The sequence below is a fragment of the Phodopus roborovskii genome, unplaced genomic scaffold (assembly GCF_943737965.1).
Source record: "Phodopus roborovskii unplaced genomic scaffold, PHOROB, whole genome shotgun sequence".
Classification (NCBI taxonomy): Eukaryota; Metazoa; Chordata; class Mammalia; order Rodentia; family Cricetidae; genus Phodopus; species Phodopus roborovskii.
In genome coordinates, this window is record NW_026126647.1 from 1,112,992 (window position 1) to 1,131,115 (window position 18,124).

Consider the following 18,124-nt stretch of genomic DNA (forward strand, 5'->3'; position numbering starts at 1 on the left):
AGGAACAAGAAGAAAGAGATGCTGTCCCTAGCATCTGTTATTCTGGCATTATCCTTTGTGTGACTTCACTGATATGCCTTGTCTCTTGGGGTGCCTCTGGGACTCCTCAGCTTCCTCTGCCTTTGAGACATGGTTGATGGCTTCCTGACTCGTGTGCCAGAGTGGAAGTGTGGTAAGCTGACCATGCCTCATTTTGGGTGAGGCCTGGTGTGAGCCGATTCTCTCCTGTCATGAATGCTAGCCATTGTGTGAGGTAGGCTGGAAGATGCCCTAGGAGTCCAGGACTTAAGCACATGACCTCTCCAGAGACCTCCTGGGATCCTGGAGTTAGTTCCTTCCTAAGGGGTAGCTAGGGGTAGGGCCAGCCGCAGTTGTCTGCAGTCAGCCTTTCTGTCCCCTTAAGGGACTTGCTTGGTCAGGGAGTTCTGTGGCACTAAGATATGACCTCCAGTGTTAGAGAATGCTGCTCGGGACTTTCTTAGACTCTAGAGTCACACCCCCAACCTTAGTATAAATTGAAACCAGGGATGGCAAATATTTAGATTAGGGTTTTTTTCTTTTACTTTTTTTTTATATTGACGTCACCTGAGTTTCGGTCCTTTGATCTGGAAGTGATCTGGGGTGATTCTGCTTTGTTCCCAGCTTCCCTCCTGTAGAGAGTGTTTGTTCCTCTTTTGTTTGGCCAGGTTCAGTTTTTCTACATAGGTCTACTATTAAGTTTTCATCCTTTCTGGGTCTGCCCATCCCGACCCCTGCGGTACTCCCAGAAGGAAACCCAGGCCGCAGAGAGGCTGGGCTCAAAGTGCGGCATCTGAGTAACTAGGTTGAAAACTGGTGTGCATTTCCCCATGATTGCCTTAGTAGGGCTAGTTTTCCAGGGGTTCAGGTCCTGACAGTGCTGGTTCCCGTGTGGTTTGCTGAGCAGTCCGTCTATGCTTCCATCCCATTCCAAAGCCGTCTGGGCTGCCAGGGCAGACTGGGTGCTCTCAGAGGTTTTGACACAAGGGGGCGCTGTATGCAGTCGGGTGGGAGGACTCTGCAGGCAGGCAGGTAGGTGCCACACAGCAGAGGGCGGGGCTCTAGCACTCACTTATCTGTGGAGGACCCCACCCACAACGTTTAAGCACACTGATGTCTGGACTCACGTTGTTCCCCGTGCCCACACGGGTTTACTTGTTCTCTCCATTCATTTTACATTCTGCCCATTTGTAAATGCCTTGACTCTGAGTGAAGGCTACTGCATCTCAGCGCTGGCCCTGACTGAGAGCAGGACACAGTCGTACAGACACACAGAAATGTTTGGGGGACGGTTTCTGCAGAATTTGTGCCAAGTTCCTGTTATATATAGGTAATCGATTTTGACTGTACTTCAACTATAGCCTCATGAAAGCGGGTGGGGTCCTACTTGTTCACACTTTCCCCTGCTGTAGGGGTGACCCCCAACCCCTGGATGGAGCCCCATGCCGAATGTGGGGTCATGAAAACTATGGCAATGGTAAAGAGAATGTACCAAAAGTGAATTAAAAGCAGAGTGTACAGTGAGCCCGAGAAGTCTCTGGGAGAGCTTGTCCGTGTTGGACTCTGTGGGTTCACTGCAGCCCTGGTTTGGCCCTCCCCTCCAAACACTCTGCCTGATACACGCCAATGTCCGAGGCAGTACTGATGAATGCTGCTGCCCAGGACCGCTGGCTCTCATGGAAACCGTTACGTTATGGATCGCTGCGCTTTTACTCTACACACAGCATGACATGTTCTGCTGGGCAGAAACAGCGGTGTAATCATGGGAGGGACTTTAGTCTTTCTCAGCGTGTAAATATTATATGAGTGTATCTGTGGATGGCAGCATTAGAATTCTTTGTTTTGAAAACTGCTATTTGAGTCACTGACTTGAGTTTCAAGGAAAAAAAAAATCAAGTGATTTTTGCCTTGAAATTGGTACAGAATTTCCAATATGCTTCAGCCATTTGGTACTACGTATTCACGCAAATCAGAATTACCAGAAATGATGACTACAAAAAGTCTAAGTAGCTAATAAAGTCTGAGAAGTGTTGAAGATGTTCTTCGTAGTTTCAGATGATATTCAGCCAAGATTTAATTCTTTATGCAAAAATAAACGAGGAAATACATCTCATTACTGTGCAGTCTTGCCTTCTTTTCACTAAATGGAAAGGTATGTTTACAAGAATTGTTCTGAGATGAGTTTCCTTATGATTTATTATAAAGTGTTCGACTTGTGTATCCTTTTGTATTTATCTACATACCTAGGGTTGCTGGTAAAAGGGGGGTTGCAAGTGGGAACACTTTAAGAAGCCGCGTACTGCCTGGTAAATCTTGGAGCGAGCTGATAAATTCCAGAACTACTGAGGCTTGCGAGGGACAGAATGGATCGTTACAATCGTGGTTCTGATTCGGAGTTTCGGGACTTGAGGTGTTGGGTGTTTGTTTTTGTTTTGTTTTTTTTGAGACAGCCCTGGCTATCCTGGAACTTGCTTTGTAGATCAGGTGAGCTATCTTGTTCATCGTCAGAGAGCTGGCTGTTGGCAAAGGTGCATGAAGTAAAGCCTCTTGAAAGGGAAATAAGTGGATAGCCATCTCAGTCAGTTTTCTGGACTTCATATATTCAGTTCTTGGACTCTGGTTGCAACGTTAGCTGATAGAATGTGTGTTTGGGAGGGGTTGCCTTCCCATCCTCTGGTGATGGCTGTGCGGGAAGCCCGAATTTCTGGATGCACAGCACACCTTGCTGGACACTTGGGAGCTGCTTATGGGAGCCTCTGGTATGCTTGCTTCCCCATTGCCTTGACTGGCCAAGGCTGTGTTGGAACCGCTTCCAGGGGTTACTTGCCTGGAGGCTCTGGCTTCTGCTATCTCTTCCCTGTTATCTTTGAAACCCCTCTTGCTATGCTTATGGCCTCTGGGAATGCCACTTCTGTCCCATTCTGTCTCAGCTTCCCCGGCCAAGGCACAGTGAACCCTTAGATTCCTGTGAACTGACTAAAGCTGGCCAGGCCTAGGGTGGGAAAAACAAAAACCCAAACAGTACTGATATAATCTGGTCTTTGTTGGGCAGTATTTGTGGAAGGGATCATCTTCGAAGTCAGGGCTGAGAAGGGCCTGTGTGACTTCTCCAGGTTCTCGAGGTGAGGTGGTAGCTTATTCTTGGAGACACAGCAAGTCTGTGAGGTGCCCAGACTATGGGTTGGGTAGGGTGGGCCATGGTTTGGGAGTTGGGAGGATGGAGATGGGAGACGGAGCTGCAGACCTCCATTTGGGAAACTGCTTTGGCGCTGACAGAATGGGTGACAGTTTTCAAAACACAACCCTACTTCTAGCTGTGCTAATCGGAACTCAAGCTTTGGAAGTTTGAGAGCCGTTACTCTAAACCAAAGTGGTGAGAGAGAGAGAGCAGAAAAATGGCTAAGACGGTGAAATATTGTTAAAATTATTAAGACTTAAGCATGTTGGCATCGGCTGGAACTCTCTGAGCTCTTTATTGATGCTGGCTCTGAGGGTAACAGGGAGCCTGAAGGAACAGGTAGGATCTGAACTAGTTCAATCTGGGCACTGCCACTTCTTCTGTAGAGTCGGTCGGAGCTTAGTACGATGTTGGCTCAGGATTGCCCGTCAGTGAAGCGGTCTCCGCTGTAAGTAGGAACAGTGGTGAAATGGCCAGGCTTTCTGTAACCCTGGAGCCCTTTCACGCCCAACTATTCCCTCCCTTGGCTCAGCTTCACTCCTTTTGTTGCTTGTCATCCTCCTCCTGGGCCTTGCAGCCTGTACTGTGTGCCTTTGGTGGGTCAGCATACATGGAAAAAGACACACATCCCTTGCCCCAGCACACGTGCTGTGCCCTTTTGCACGCTTTTCGCCGGCTGCTCCCATTCCTTAGCGCCTCTACTGAGCCTGCGCTCTAAGTCCCTCTGCTCCGCCGCTGTTCCTAACACAAGCTGCTGCTTCTTATGCAACAGAGGATGTCAGCCACCTGTTTCCTTGGCTCCTTCCACCTACCTCAGAATCCCTCGGGAAGAAATAGCTCTTCCTGTTTGAGCGTTTGATGGTTTTCTCTGTGCGGTAATCTCAAGTCCAACACTCCACATTTCTTCCCCTTTCCTTTACTATACTAAGAAATGCTGTTGTGGTTTAAGTACGACCTTGGTGCTCCTGTGTTGGGGAAGGTGGTGTTGGAGTGGAGCTCTTGTGAGGGGACGGAAGGCCAACCTGTGCGATTTCTGGCTGCCATGAGACCCGTTAGTCATGGTAGACTAATGTGGCCACAGCGCAGGGCTGCCTTGGGGCTCAATCTCCTGCACTTGAGCCCCACCCTTCTGCATCCCACCAGAGTCACAGGGAACTTGCACCGCCATGGCGAGCTCTTGGACTTGCTGCCTCCAGGACCTTGAGCCAAAAGTAAACATTTTTTTTTTTTTTTTTTTTTTCCCTCTACAGAAACCCAACTTCTAGGTTCTGTGTGTGGAAAGGTCCGACACTTGGGTTTCTTCTACTGAAAAAGGAAAGCCTCCAGAGAAACGTTTCTTCCCTTTGCCCACAGTAGGACTGGCTTCTTCTGTACTTACTCACTTTGGGGACTGCCTCCTGCTGTACTTACTCACTGTGGGAAATGCATGCTTTCTGTCCCAATCCCTCTCACCCAGGGACCCTGCTGTCCATCTTACTGTAGTCCCTCAGCCCTGCTGTCCACGGCCACCAAAGACCTCCCATGCTTTGCTGTTTCTTCTTTTGTCTTATTTTTCCTTCATTGCTTTTAGTTTGGGTTTTCTTTCGTTTTCACAGAAGAGTTTCTCTGTGTAGCCGTGGCTGTTCTAGAACTTGCTCTGTAGACCCAGGCTGGCCTGGAATTCAGAGAATCCACCTGCCTTTGGGTTCTGAGTGCTGGGATTAAAGACATGCACCACTATGTGTGAGTTTGTTTTAGGAGATAACAGAAATGTTTACTTCAAGAAACTACCAAGAAATAGGGAGTAAAATCCTGCAAGAGAGAAGTTGGGAAGATTTCACGCCAATTCCCAAATTAGAAACTAAAGGTTTCTCATGTGTTCAGGGAAATTTGTGTGATACGATCTGTGGTCCCCAAAGATCTCTTCTTAACCATTTTATAGCCACCCCCCATAAGGATGCTTAACATGCGTTCTTCCTCTTGACAAATGAGTTGCACGGTGTAGTTTTGTCAGACTTGTCTTGCATAATTGGGACTTTATACCCTCTGTACAGCAACCATTCATGTCCCCTCCCCCAACCCTGCCCGCTTTCTCTTTCTAGGTCTCTGACCGCAGCAGTCCCTGCTTAGCCACGGGTTTGCTCTTTGTGGTTTTAGTTACCCACGATCAGCCGTGATCAGAAGTATTAAATGGAAAATTACAGAAATGAAACTTCGGTACCCATTCGATTGTGCACTCTCTTCTTAGTGCCATGGAACCCTGAGCCATCCTGCTCCTCCCTGCTCTTACCAGCTTGGGGCATGAATCATTCCTTTGTCCAGGGTTCTTTGCTGCTCGCTGCCAACCTGCTAGCAGTCATCCCAGTCATCAGACTGACTGTTCGTAGGTGACCTTCATTTAGTGCAATGTCTCCAGAGTGCCAGAAGGACACTGGCAATGTTGGTATGCTAAAGAGAAGCCACAAAAGGGCTTCTTTTTATGTGAAAAGTTGACAGTAAAGTAAGGAAAGATTAGGGGCAGTGTCTCTGTGAAGGAACACCGTGACCAAGGTAACTCTTATTTTAAAAAAAGCGTGTAACTGGGGGCTTGCTTACATTTTCAGAGGTGTAGTCCATTATCCATCATGGCAGAGACCATGGATGGCACCATGCATGACTCTGGAACAGTTAGCCGAGAGTCTTACATCCAGATCTACAGACGGGGAGACAGACTGGGCCAGGCATGGGCTTTGAAAGTGTCAGAGCTCACCCAGAGACACTTTCTCCCAACAAAACCACACCTCCTAACCTTTCTAAGTCTTTCAAAGGTTCCACTCTCTGGCGACCAAGCGTCCAGATATATGAGCTTCTGGAGGCTGGGGGGGGGGCACTGTTATCTGAACCTCACAGGGAGTATTCATGCAACTTTTGTCCTCAGCCTTCAAGTCGTACTGTATCAACACAGGTGGGTGCATACAGGAAGGAGCAGAGTAGATAGGGCTGGGCACTCCTGGCTGTCCCCGGCATCGTGAATTCCCGAAGATAAGTGGGGACGGTATATTTGGGACGTTTCATGTAAATGATGTCATGTGATAGGTGTCCTTCTATGACTGACTTAGTGTGACGTCCTTGAGGCTCATCTAGGTTATTGTACATTTATTTCCCTTCTGAGTGGTAGCTCATTGTGTGTTTATGTGTGCTACATATGTGTTTATACGTGGCCCTTGTCCATCAAGAAGTGTTTACGTTACTTTTGTAAATACTGCTTCAGCGACCATGGAAAGCACAGGTAGGGCCTCAAAGTCCTTACTTAATTCTTTTGGATATAAACAGAGTTGTAAGTTTTTTTTTTTTTAATCGAATGACAGTTTTAATTTTAATAATTTTGGAGGAAACTCTGTAGTTTTTTTTTTTTTTTTTTTTTTTTTTTTTTTTGCATTTTCATTTTTCTCCTGCTTTAGTGTCTCTTGCAGCACTGGAGACACCGAGTGTACCAGAAAGCACTTCCACTGGCTCTTAGCATGGGTCCATGCTTTCCTTTGCTTACACTCCTCATGGAGCAGACTCAGTGACTCAGTATCGCCACCCTCCTACAGCTTCTAGGTCTGTGTTTTTCTTAGCCCATTTTATGGCAGTATAGCTATACGATGGGCGAGGTAATTTGTGAGCCATACGCATTTGTTTGGCTGAAGGAACTGAAGAGTGTGATGTTGGCACCTGGTGAGGGCCTTCATGCTGCTGCTTGATGTAGTGGTAGCAGCGAGAGAGCATGCTCGGGGTGTTGGGGGAGGCTGGAGGTCACACTCACCCTCTCATCAGGAACCCTGACAACTAAGGAACACCTGGATAACTAACCTACTCTGGGATTACTAACTCATGATAACTAACCCACTCCTGGATAACTAATCTCCTGTGGGATAACTAACGCATGACAACCAGAGCCCATTCCCAGGATAAGGTTGTATTCATGTATGAGACTATCTTGTGGTCTAATCCTTCTCTCAAGCATCTTCTCCTCCTCCTCTTCCTCCTCCTCCTTTTTTGTTTTTGTTTGTTTATGTTTTTGTTTTTTTGACAGAAGGTTTCTCTGTATTGATTTGGAGGCTGTCCTGGAACTAGCTCTGTAGACCAGTCTGGCCTCGAACTCACAGAAATCCGCCTGCCTCTGCCTCCCGAGTTCTGGGACTGAAGGCAGTCACCACCAACGCCCGGCCGAAGTACCTACTTCTTAATATTGTTATAATGACAATTACACTTCAGGGTGAGATTCAGGCCAATAGCACTGTTCAGAAATCAGCGTATGAAGCCGAGAGGTGCCATAACCAGACTCCCATGTATGACACCTAACAGAATCACCTTTCCCAGAAAGTCCCCAGTCTTGGGTGCTGTCTATATCTTGTATCATGTCCTTCTATCACCTTAGGGCCCAAGACCTTCCAGAAACTACATGTAAGATTTGAAGTTAGAATCATCTATCGGAGATTTATTTTATTATTATTATTATTATTATTATTATTTTAACAGTTACCAGTTTGAAAGGACTTCTCAGAAGCGATGAGTGGTAGGTTCTGAAAGAGAAAAATTAAAGTGGAAGGGAAATGAAAAATGAAAAACAGTATATAGGTTCCTTCCCCCAAAATTCATATTTTAGGAAGTTATAGTAAAATGTGGAGAATAAAAATTTAATCTCATTGCTCTACCAGAATCATTCAATCTTTTGGTCACTATACATTTTTATACTTAAACATATATTTTAATTTTACTAACTAGATTATATTGCAACTAAGACATTGACCCCCAACTTTGGGCATTCAGCATTGGAGAGTTTGAGTTTTTCTCTCCTCAGAACTTTTATGAGTGCTTTAAAATGTGCACACTATTCCATCAGATATATAATGAGTGACTTTGACCTTATTGTCAAACATGTAGGTGTTGCTATTGTCTGATCTAGATCAGTAATACTCTAACTCAAAAATGTCCTATTCATAAATCTGACATAATTCAGCTGAAGGCATTAGAAAGTTTTTTTTAAAAAATAACATCTTAAAACTTATTTTTTTTTTGAAAATTTCAAACACTAGTTCAGTGTATTTCTGATCATACCCATCCTCTGCTACCTCTCCAGACAATTCATTTATTAGTTAATTGAAAGAAAGATAACCCTATACCAATTCAATACTTTCAGCATTGTTCAGTCTTCTTTACTGTTAATTAATAGTTACCGTGCTATCTAAAAGCTTTTCTTCATAGAATTGTTCAGGTAGGTTACAGGCATTCTCCAGCCAATACTTTTTTTTTTTTTTTTTGGTTAGTGCTTCCTTGTAAAATCTGAAATGTTGATGAGCAAACAGAACTTTCCACAGCGATGGGAATGTTCATTATCTGAGCTGCCCAGGAGGACAGCAAACAGCCAGCCACATGACTGGTCACACCTGAGATGCTGCTAATACAACCCAGGAGCAGAGATTTTAAGTGCGTTTGCCTTAAATTCAACATTTCAGTACTTCATGTGGCCACTTTTCAGGCACTGCAGGTCAGTGATGCCCACTAAACTTCTTCGATAGGCTTGCCTTCTGGGTGCTTTACGAGTTAGTGTAGTTAATCTTCTCGGTGACTTCATGGGATAGCGTTTCTTGCTGTTGCTACATAACAAATTACCTAACGCTTAGTGTCCTAAAACACGCATTGATTGGCGCAAGGAGCTACAGTCTGGGTAGTGTTCATGTGGACAGCTCATCTTTGCTCTGTGCAGCATCTCAGCGTCCTGTGGCTACAGAGTCTACTGCCAAGGCAGCTTGTTTACTAGGGCAAGTCAATGCCTGCTGATGCTCCCTCTACGCAGACAGGTTCGGCTTCTGTATAGCACGTGGCTGAGAGCCAAGGACAAATGCCTAAAGATATAGGAAGCAGGATGTCAGTTCTTTAAGGGTTGGGGTCTAGACACCCCCAACTCACAATAAATTCAGCATCAGAGGTAAGAATTTTAAGGAGAGGAGTTTGTGGCTGCACATGCCAGTGAGGGTGGCATCCTAAAAATGGGGCTGTGTTTTAAAATCGGGGGTGCAATCAATACTTCCGCTTGTTTTGAGACAGGGTCTCTTTGGCCTTAGCCTTAAACCCTTCTGTGTCAGTCTAGGATAACAGGTGTGTGCCACCATGCCCCAGATCAGCTACAGTCGCTCTGACTGCATTATGGGTGAGGAAACCAAGCATTGAACATTTACATTTTGCTCACTGAAGATGAGGAGATTTCTCCTCCTATGTGGTGGCTGAGCCGTTGCATCTTCCAGACAGCCTGGGCTTTTAACTTCAGTTCCATATCTCTAGAATTGCGTGGCTCGCAAATTTAGATTCATGTCATCTGCAGATTTTTCCATTGTACAGTCATTGCGATTGAGTGAGTGATTCTTGTTTGCAAATCACAAGTCTCTGTACATACAGCGAGGGTTTACCAGAAGTCAAGTGGGCACTGAAGACACGTTCTCAGCCACCTGATTCAGCATTCGGAGATGCCGTGTGACACCGGTTCTGATTCCCACTGCTCTCTTCCCTGCTTCCCAACTGCTAGTGGATCTTCCCCTTCTGAGTGAAACTGGCAGTGGCTCTGAGGAGTGCTCTTCTGTTTTCAGATGTTAGTGTGACATGAAATGGGAGGGGGTAGAGAGGGAGGGAGGGAGGGACAGGAGGTGGGAGGACACAAACAAACAGGCAGCCAACTAACCAGGCTTACTCAGAACTTGAAGAAGTTAAATAAATGTTTTTGGCCTTGAACATAACTATGCACATATAGGTACACGTGTACATTTTGTACAGAGAGCCGCATTGCTTAGTGATGGGAATACATTGTAAATATACTTCATCAGACAACAGGGCACTTACATACATTGAGATGGTGTAGTCTATTGTCGTGTACATGATATAATCTATTGACCCCCCCCCCCGGCTGTAAACCTATGCAACATATTATCCTACTGAATCCTTTAGACAGTGTTATTTGTGTGTCTAACTATAAGACGAACAGTTAAGAAGGAAGGGAATTTAAAAATTTTATTATCATCTGTGAGGTCTCTACTATATGTGCAATGCATTGTTATGAGAAGTCAGGTGCAGTGTGTGTGTGTGTGTGTGTGTGAGAGTGAGTGTGTGTGAGTATGTGTGAATGTGAGTGTGTGTGAGAGAGTGTGTGTGAGTGTGAGTGTGTGTGAATGTGAGTGTGTGTGAATGTGTGTGAGTGTGTGTGTGAGTATGTGAATGTGTGTGTGTGTGTGAGTATGTGAATGTGTGTGTGAGTGTGTGTGTGAGTATGTGAATGTGTGTGTGAGTGTGTGTGAGTGTGTGTGTGTGTGTGTGTGAGAGAGAGAGAGGATGTATGTGTGAATGAGAAATAAGAAAAAGTATGCTATCTCAGATTCTAGACATGGCCTGATAAAGTAATGAATGTAACCATTTATTTACAAACTGAAGAAACCACCAATTTCCTTTACTGCTCATAGATAGTGGCTATTTCCATGTGAGAAAGAAGCAGCCCTTTGTTTCATGGGCTCCGGTTTGCAAAATTATGCTTTATTTTGGTACTGTTGCCTGCAGCTATGGCCTGTGCCCACTTCATATCAGCAGTGAATACAGCCACACGACACTCGTCCTTTCTTGCCATTCTTGAGAATGCTATCCTTCTGATTTGGGTTTCCTTCGCAGGGCAGGTGGCACTTGTGTAGGAAGTTTCATTTTAATCACATTAGAATCCGAGCTGAGACCTTGTCTGAGACAAAGGCTTAGTTTTCATCTACTTTGTGAACACCTGACCTCCTCCTTTCATTTGCTACTTATTTTTCTGTGGCATTATTCAGCCAGAGTATCACGGACAGAGGCAAAGCTCCACTCTGCTACTGGTGGCATCCTGAATTCCCTTAATCGTTTAGGCATCTCAACTCAGGTAAAATTATCTTGGCTTTAACACAGAAAAGAATTTCTGGACCAGCCAGAAGACCTTTTAAACAGACTTTAAAACAGGAGAGGTGCTCAGAGGAAAATAACACAGGGGAGTACGGGTGTGGGCTTCTAATGGTCTCATTTTGTCTTTACAAGAGACACAGACTGTCTGGGTGGGTTTTGAAACTATTATCTTCAGAGGGTTGCACGGTTGCACAGGAGGTTCCTTGGGGAGGAGTGGTATGAACAGGCTTACAGTTACTAAGGTAAAACTAGATCATTGGGTACTGGAAGGTAAGAGGGCTCACATTGTAGAGTTCACAGCCTTGTTTGAGAACCCCAGAAAATAGGGGAATGAGGAGTAGGGTCATATCCCCCAGGCCCCTAAGTCTGGTTATTTCAAAATTCTTTGTTATTTCAAAATAAAATTAGTCATCTGTCTATCCATCCATCCACCTATCCATCTATCCACCTCCTACCCCCATCCATCCACCCACCCACTCACCCATCATCCATCTACCACCACCACCCACCCACCCATCCATCCTTCCATCCATCCATTCATCCATCCATCCTCCCACCCACCCATCCACTTATCATCCATCTATTTATCCTTCTTACCACCTGCTCATCCATCCACCCATCCATCCATTGTTCATCTGTCCATCTATCCATCATCCATCCGTCCATCTATCCATCCATACACCCAACCATCCATCCATCTATCCATCCATTGTCCATCTATATGTCATTCCGTCCGTCTATCCATCCATTCATCCATCCATCGTCCATCTGTCCATCCGTCCATCTGTCCATCCATCCATCTATCCATCCATGCACCCAACCATTCATCCATCCATTCATCCATTGTCTATCCATCTGTCATTCATTCCATCCGTCCGTCCGTCTGTCCATCCATCCATCCATCCATCCATCCATCCATCCATCCGTATGTCGGCAGCCTACCTAGCGATGGTTAGTTGTGCTGTAGTTCTTGCGTCTCCTCTGGGGAGAGGCTTCAGTCAGCCTCTGGAGTGAAGGGGCTCCTCTCCTCTCTATGAGTTTCACCTGTCTATCCCACAGGTTTTCTCTGCAGTCTGTTTCTTCTTTCCTAGCTACTTGTCATGATGGTGTGCCCAGGCTTTCTCTGTCTATCTTTCTAGAGGCCACATCATGGCTCTTAAACCGTCTTCGTTTTCAGGCTGCCTCTGGGATAAGTCCATGGGAGAGATCTAAAAGCAATCATCTCTTTTCCAAACCGTACCTTCGCCCCAGCTGTCTTTTTCTGTGGACAGGTCACTTTAGTGCTGTTGTGTCTTCAGTGAACATGAATTCCTTCCACGTGACCTCATCTGGATGCTTGCCCTGATGCTACCTTACCAGCTCCCAGATGGGAACGGGCTGGCGTCCTCACCCCTCTTCCTCATCCCCCCCTGCTCTCCACACGGCGGGCACACAGCACGTGTTATTTAGATCAATGAACCAACAAATGCACAGGCTTCCATTTTTACGTTTGCCAGAAATCTGAGGCCATCCCTGGTTTACCCCCCTCTTCTTTATGCTCTGACCAGCTCAGTTCACTAAATCTTTCTAGAACATAAGCCACACGAGCTCAAGATGGTTGTCTGCCTTGGTGTGTGATGCGCTTGCATCCCTGGAAGTGCTTGGCAGGAGGGTAAGCACTTGCTACTCTCATAGCTGCAGAAATCCTCGTGTGTGTTTGACCCGCAGTGATTGGTTTCATCTTTGTTGCAAGGTATCGTTGGGATCTCCTTTCACAAGAAGCAGAGACATTTGATTGTTAGATCTTTGCTCCTTGTCAGAGTGCTGCTAAAAGGTGGTGTGGGCATTCACCTCTTGTCTCTGAGTCCTCAAATACAACTGCTAAGTACTATGCTGTAATACCCCCTTAACACTTGCATGCGTATTCTGTGTGGGGCGCTCTACTAAAATCCTGTGCCTTCGACCTCCTCTGTTACAGAGATCTCATAGTCAAGGAGCTGGTTTTGGACTGTTTCAGCTCTAGCCTGGGGACTTACCCCGTGTCATGTGCATCAGGACCCCCAGACCTGTGTGTATAGCTTACAGCTAAAGCACACACCATTTAATGGAAATGTTTCCTGGGGGGGGGTCATCACAAGCATCTAACATTGCTGTGTATATCCCTCTCTGTAGACAACACTGGCAGCCGCACATTGCACTCCCGAGCAGAGACGACTCCATCGTCACCCACCAACAGCGCTGGGAATGGACACCCGGAATATATCGCCTATGTGCTTGTCCCTGTGTTCTTCATCATGGGTCTCCTTGGTGTCCTCATCTGCCACTTGCTTAAGAAGAAAGGCTATCGGTGTACGACAGAGGCCGAACAGGAGGTTGAAGAGGAAAAGGTGGAAAAGATAGGTAAATAACCTTCGCTATTTTTATTTTTAAATGGGTTGAGGAGCAGGTACTGAGCAAAAAAAAAAAAAAAAAAAAAAAAAAAAAAAATCACCAAAACAAATAAATAAAATCTTGATATAAACTCACATTTTAAAATGAGGAAACTGCGTGTTTCCCACAGCAATCAGAGTTTGAACGCTTGCCTGCATTTACTGAATACTTGCTGAGTATTTCCTTCAGAGCCTGGTAGCCCTGGGCTTGTTATTCTTGCTGTGGATATTTATTTCTAATTTTATTGACATTTACTTTAATGAGGCTAATCTCCACCTTGAAGGGTTATTGTGAAATTTCGAGACAGGGTGTTTTGGTGATTGGTGCTTACAGCCACTCATAAACCTTAATCCTTGCTGCTGCCTATTGAGTAAGATCCTAATGGGAGTGGTAGGAATGTGAAATCAGTCTTATCAGGTTTGCAGCGCTGGTGTGAAGGGGGGGGGGGGGTCCTAGCTAAACTTCTGCGGCCGGACTTAATCTTATGAAGTGAATGGATGTAGTTGTAGCACAGTAGAGGTCCGGCAAGAACAGGTGTTTCCGTGTGAACGTCAGGGTGGCTCACCTTTTCCTCCGTGCATGCCTTGATAAGTTGTGTTGGGATAAACCCCACAAATCCCTCCTCTCTGATACTCCTTTCCAGTCATGGCTTCGGGAGGTTTCTGTTGGGTTTGGGTTGGAGGGTGTGCAAATAATGGGGGACAGACCACCAAAGTCTATGAAACCAGAAGCAAATTTTATTCCCCCCCCCCCCCCCCAAAAAAAAAAAAAAAAAAAAAAAAGAAATCACAGGGCACAAAAAGCTTATCAGTTAACTGGGACCACAGCCGGAAGTTTGGGCTTCTAAAACTGTGGCAATGTGGGGCAGGTTAGGGCCCTCTTTTTGTAGTAAGCATTAGGGTGGACAAAGGAATTTTTATAATTTTGAGGTTAAGCTTGGAAACATTTGTATTCTATAATTCCCACTAACAAGGTTTCAGTTGAGTGTTTGTGTTAGCCTGCTGCTGGTCTTTGCATCTCTGTATTTTCCTGACATTGATGGTTTTCTATAGCAAGGAAGGATACTGAACAACGCAAAGCCAAAAGTCACGTAGGGGCATTTGGTTGAAGGTTTATGGGATGGGGGTCTCACACAAACTTTTATTAAAAGTTAACTCTGGTCCATGGTGGTTGTTAAGTGGCAGGCAATGGGTGGGTGGGTGGGTGGTGCTGGTTATTGTGAAAAATCTACCCTCCAGCTGCAGAGAGCCATTGTAAAAAGCTAGCCTTTAGTGCCAGCCATCAAGCAAGGAAAACCATTGTTGAAAAGCTAATCCCTAGTTACTGACAGGGCTGGTGACTGTCAGCTCCCATTTCTTTTAGGCTACAAATTCACATTTCAATATTTCTGTATTCCTATTTCTGGATCCTCCATGTCTATATCCCTGCTCCCAGACCCTTCAGTTTCCCGATGGCCCAAGGACTAGCAGATCGCCATCTCCCATCCAATTCAGCCCCTCTATGGAGTCTTCACAGAGAGGTCACCAGTGGAGCATTCCGCAGGGCCTCCTGGGGGAAGATTTCTCAGTCCTTGCCATCCTGCTGGACTGTTGATTTTTCCACCCCCACTGACCTTTGAGGCTGAGGAACACACACGGGTGAGCATGATGAGTCACAGGCAGCAAATGCTAGACCCAGCCCAGAGTGTTTGTCAACAGAGCAGAACTGACGGAGGTTGGCTCAGTCATGGTCTCCAGTTTGGTTGCCCACACATCCCTGGGCCGTGGGAGAGAAGCTTCTCTTGGGGTTCAGGGAACATTCATGCAGGTACATGGATGTGTCATCGCCCTACTCGGTGCATCTTCCCCAGTAGGATGCTGTATCTCAGTCCTGTCTCTTTACTTCTTGCCCTGCTAAATAAATTATACAGATCAGTTAGTTTCCAAGTGGAGGTTTGTTCTCCTCCTGCCCACTGTCACATGTTCTACTGACTGGTACTGCGTTCTCAAAGTAAACTGAATTTGTAAACAAGTAACTAGCGCCCAGATTTAGATACCTTGTTTAAAAGGAAATGAGCCTCTTTGTAAACATGGATGAGTGAGCACTTACTAATTCAGCTGGAAGCATAAGTCGGTAGACCAGCTTTAGATAGCAAGTCTGCAATTAGGTGAAACCCAAGGAAAATGGCATTTCTTTTAACTAGCCTTCTTCTTGTTTCCCCTGAGGGTTTAAGGTAATAAGGAGAGATGGGAGGAATGGGGACAGATACAAATGCGTTACTCTGTTGCCAGACAAAGCCGGTGGATATTTGATCTTGGGAGATTGATGGACAGCCCTGAGCCTTTTTTTTTTTTCAATTTTTAAATGTGTGTTCTCCCAAGGAACTCAACACTGTGACAATGGGAAGGTGGGGACTGAAGACCCAAAGCCAGGATCTTAGCACTGCGTGAGGGCACTTGAACTTTCTGGACGCTGTTCCGTGAGGCCTTGGGCTCTAAGATGAATGTGTACTTGACTTGTTGCTGGTGACATTTATGACACTGCCCTGTTGTCCCTTTCCACTTTTAGAGCTGAACGACAGTATAAATGAGAACAGTGACACCGTCGGGCAGATTGTACACTACATCATGAAGAATGAAGGTAGGAGTATTGTGCATGCTTCGGGGCCTTTCAGCCTCATGGAAAATCTAGAGCTCTGTAATACCCCAGCTTTTAGCATTGTCCCTCTGCCAGGGCTTGGTGACTTCAGCGTTGCAGAGGGCCGGCTGGTCAAACCCCGCCTCACCACACCGGCTAGGCCGTGTGTCACAAGACTTTAATGACTTTATAGAGTCTCCGTGTCCTCCTGGAGTGAGAGTCATACGTGCTCATACAAGTTCCACAGCACTGTGTGGAATAGCGCAGGACGTCATATGTATTCACATCTTTCCTATTGCTCGTTTTTCACACTCTATAAAACATAAGGCTTACTGTTTTAGGGCTCAGTGGGTAAATGATTATTTCACATGAGATGTGAATTTGATTCCCCAGCCCCCAGGTAAGAACTGGGGAGCGGCAGTGAGTTCCTGTAGCACCAGTGCTGGCCAGATGGATACAGCAGGGTTCTGGAGTGCCCTGACCGGCTGGGTTAGCCACTTGGTGAGCTCCAGGTTCCGTGAGAGACCCTGTCTCCAAGTAAGAGGACAGTGACTGGGGAAGACCCATATTGACTTCTGGCCTCAATGTGTGCATACACTCTCCCACATACCACACACTTGTGCACATACATACACACGCTCATGCATGTGAGCATGCACATACATGCACGCACACACACATGCGCACACATGCACACATGTACTCAAACATGCATACACATGCACACACACCCATACACATGCACACACATACACACGCATACACACACATATGCACGTGCACACAAGCATGCATACATACACACATGCACACACATACACATATGCACACATGCACACATGCATGCATACACATGCATACACATGCACACACATGCACACACACATACAGACACGCACACACACATAACACGCATGCATGCACACACACAAACACACACACATGCATGCACACACACACACACACACACACACACACACACACACACACACACTTTTACTAGTTTAACCATTTGGAAATGGAGAACTCAGGAGCATCCGTGTCCATTTGGATTGCTACACAGTCGTCAGCACTATTTCAGACCTTCCTAATTATCCCACAATGAAACATGTATGTTTCTCTCCCTGTTCCTTCCTCCCCAAACTGCTTGCAAACGCTGCTTTGTTTTCTGCCTCTATCGCTTGTGTCTTCTAGGAAGAGCTTAAGCATTAGGACTTAAGTTTTCTTATTCCCCCCATTGTTTTTTTAAGATAAGGTCTCATATAGTTCAGGATGGCTTTGAACTTAGTATATAGCTATAGGATGGTCTTGAACCCATGGCCATCCCTCCCCTACCCCCTAAATCCTGGGGTTATAGACATAATGCCAGTATGCTCAGATTTATGAAATGTATTTTAAGTCAACTTTTAAAGCGAAGAGTTCAGTTGTTATTAAACAAGTTAGGGTCACTGTTCTGAATGCTGGGGTTTATCTTGGTACATTAATGTTTTCTGTTGCTATAACTGAGTACCACAGCTTGATATTTTATAAAGAACAGAAGTTAATTAGCTCACTGTTCTAGAGACTAGCAAATCTAAGCATGAGGCCAGCGTCACTGCCTTCTGACCTGGGGACAGGATGAGCGCAGAGCAATCACGCCAAAAAAGAGCTTATGACAAAGCCACTCCCTCAGTGATCCATGAATCCAAGAACTCTTGAGTAGATAGTTTATTCATTAGGGCAGAGCCGTCCTGATCCTGTTACCCTGAGGCTCCACCTCCAAATGCCATCATTATGATTTTGGGGCTAATATTCCCAGCACATGAATGAATTTTAGGCCACACCCCAACCAGAGCAGATTCTTTGCTCTTAGTGATTTTTAAGGCATGTGACATTCCTTGCTCCCTTGCTGACAGCTACGGTGTGTCCTTCCATCAGGGAGTACCACCTTTCTGCAGTCAGTCCTTCCCTCCCGACTACTCATTCCGTAAGAGCGCCCACCTGGTCCAGCCT

General features: G+C 45.8%; 1 protein-coding gene across 1 annotated transcript in view; it reads left to right on the forward strand.

Moving 5' to 3' along the window:
• Positions 1-18,124, forward strand: part of Rell1 (RELT like 1) — a 60,509-nt gene that overhangs the window by 18,926 nt on the left and 23,459 nt on the right. The window contains exons 2-3 of the mRNA XM_051174016.1: positions 13,259-13,486; positions 16,064-16,135. Coding sequence (XP_051029973.1) covers positions 13,259-13,486; positions 16,064-16,135 — 300 coding nt within the window. The remainder of the gene's footprint in view (positions 1-13,258; positions 13,487-16,063; positions 16,136-18,124) is intronic.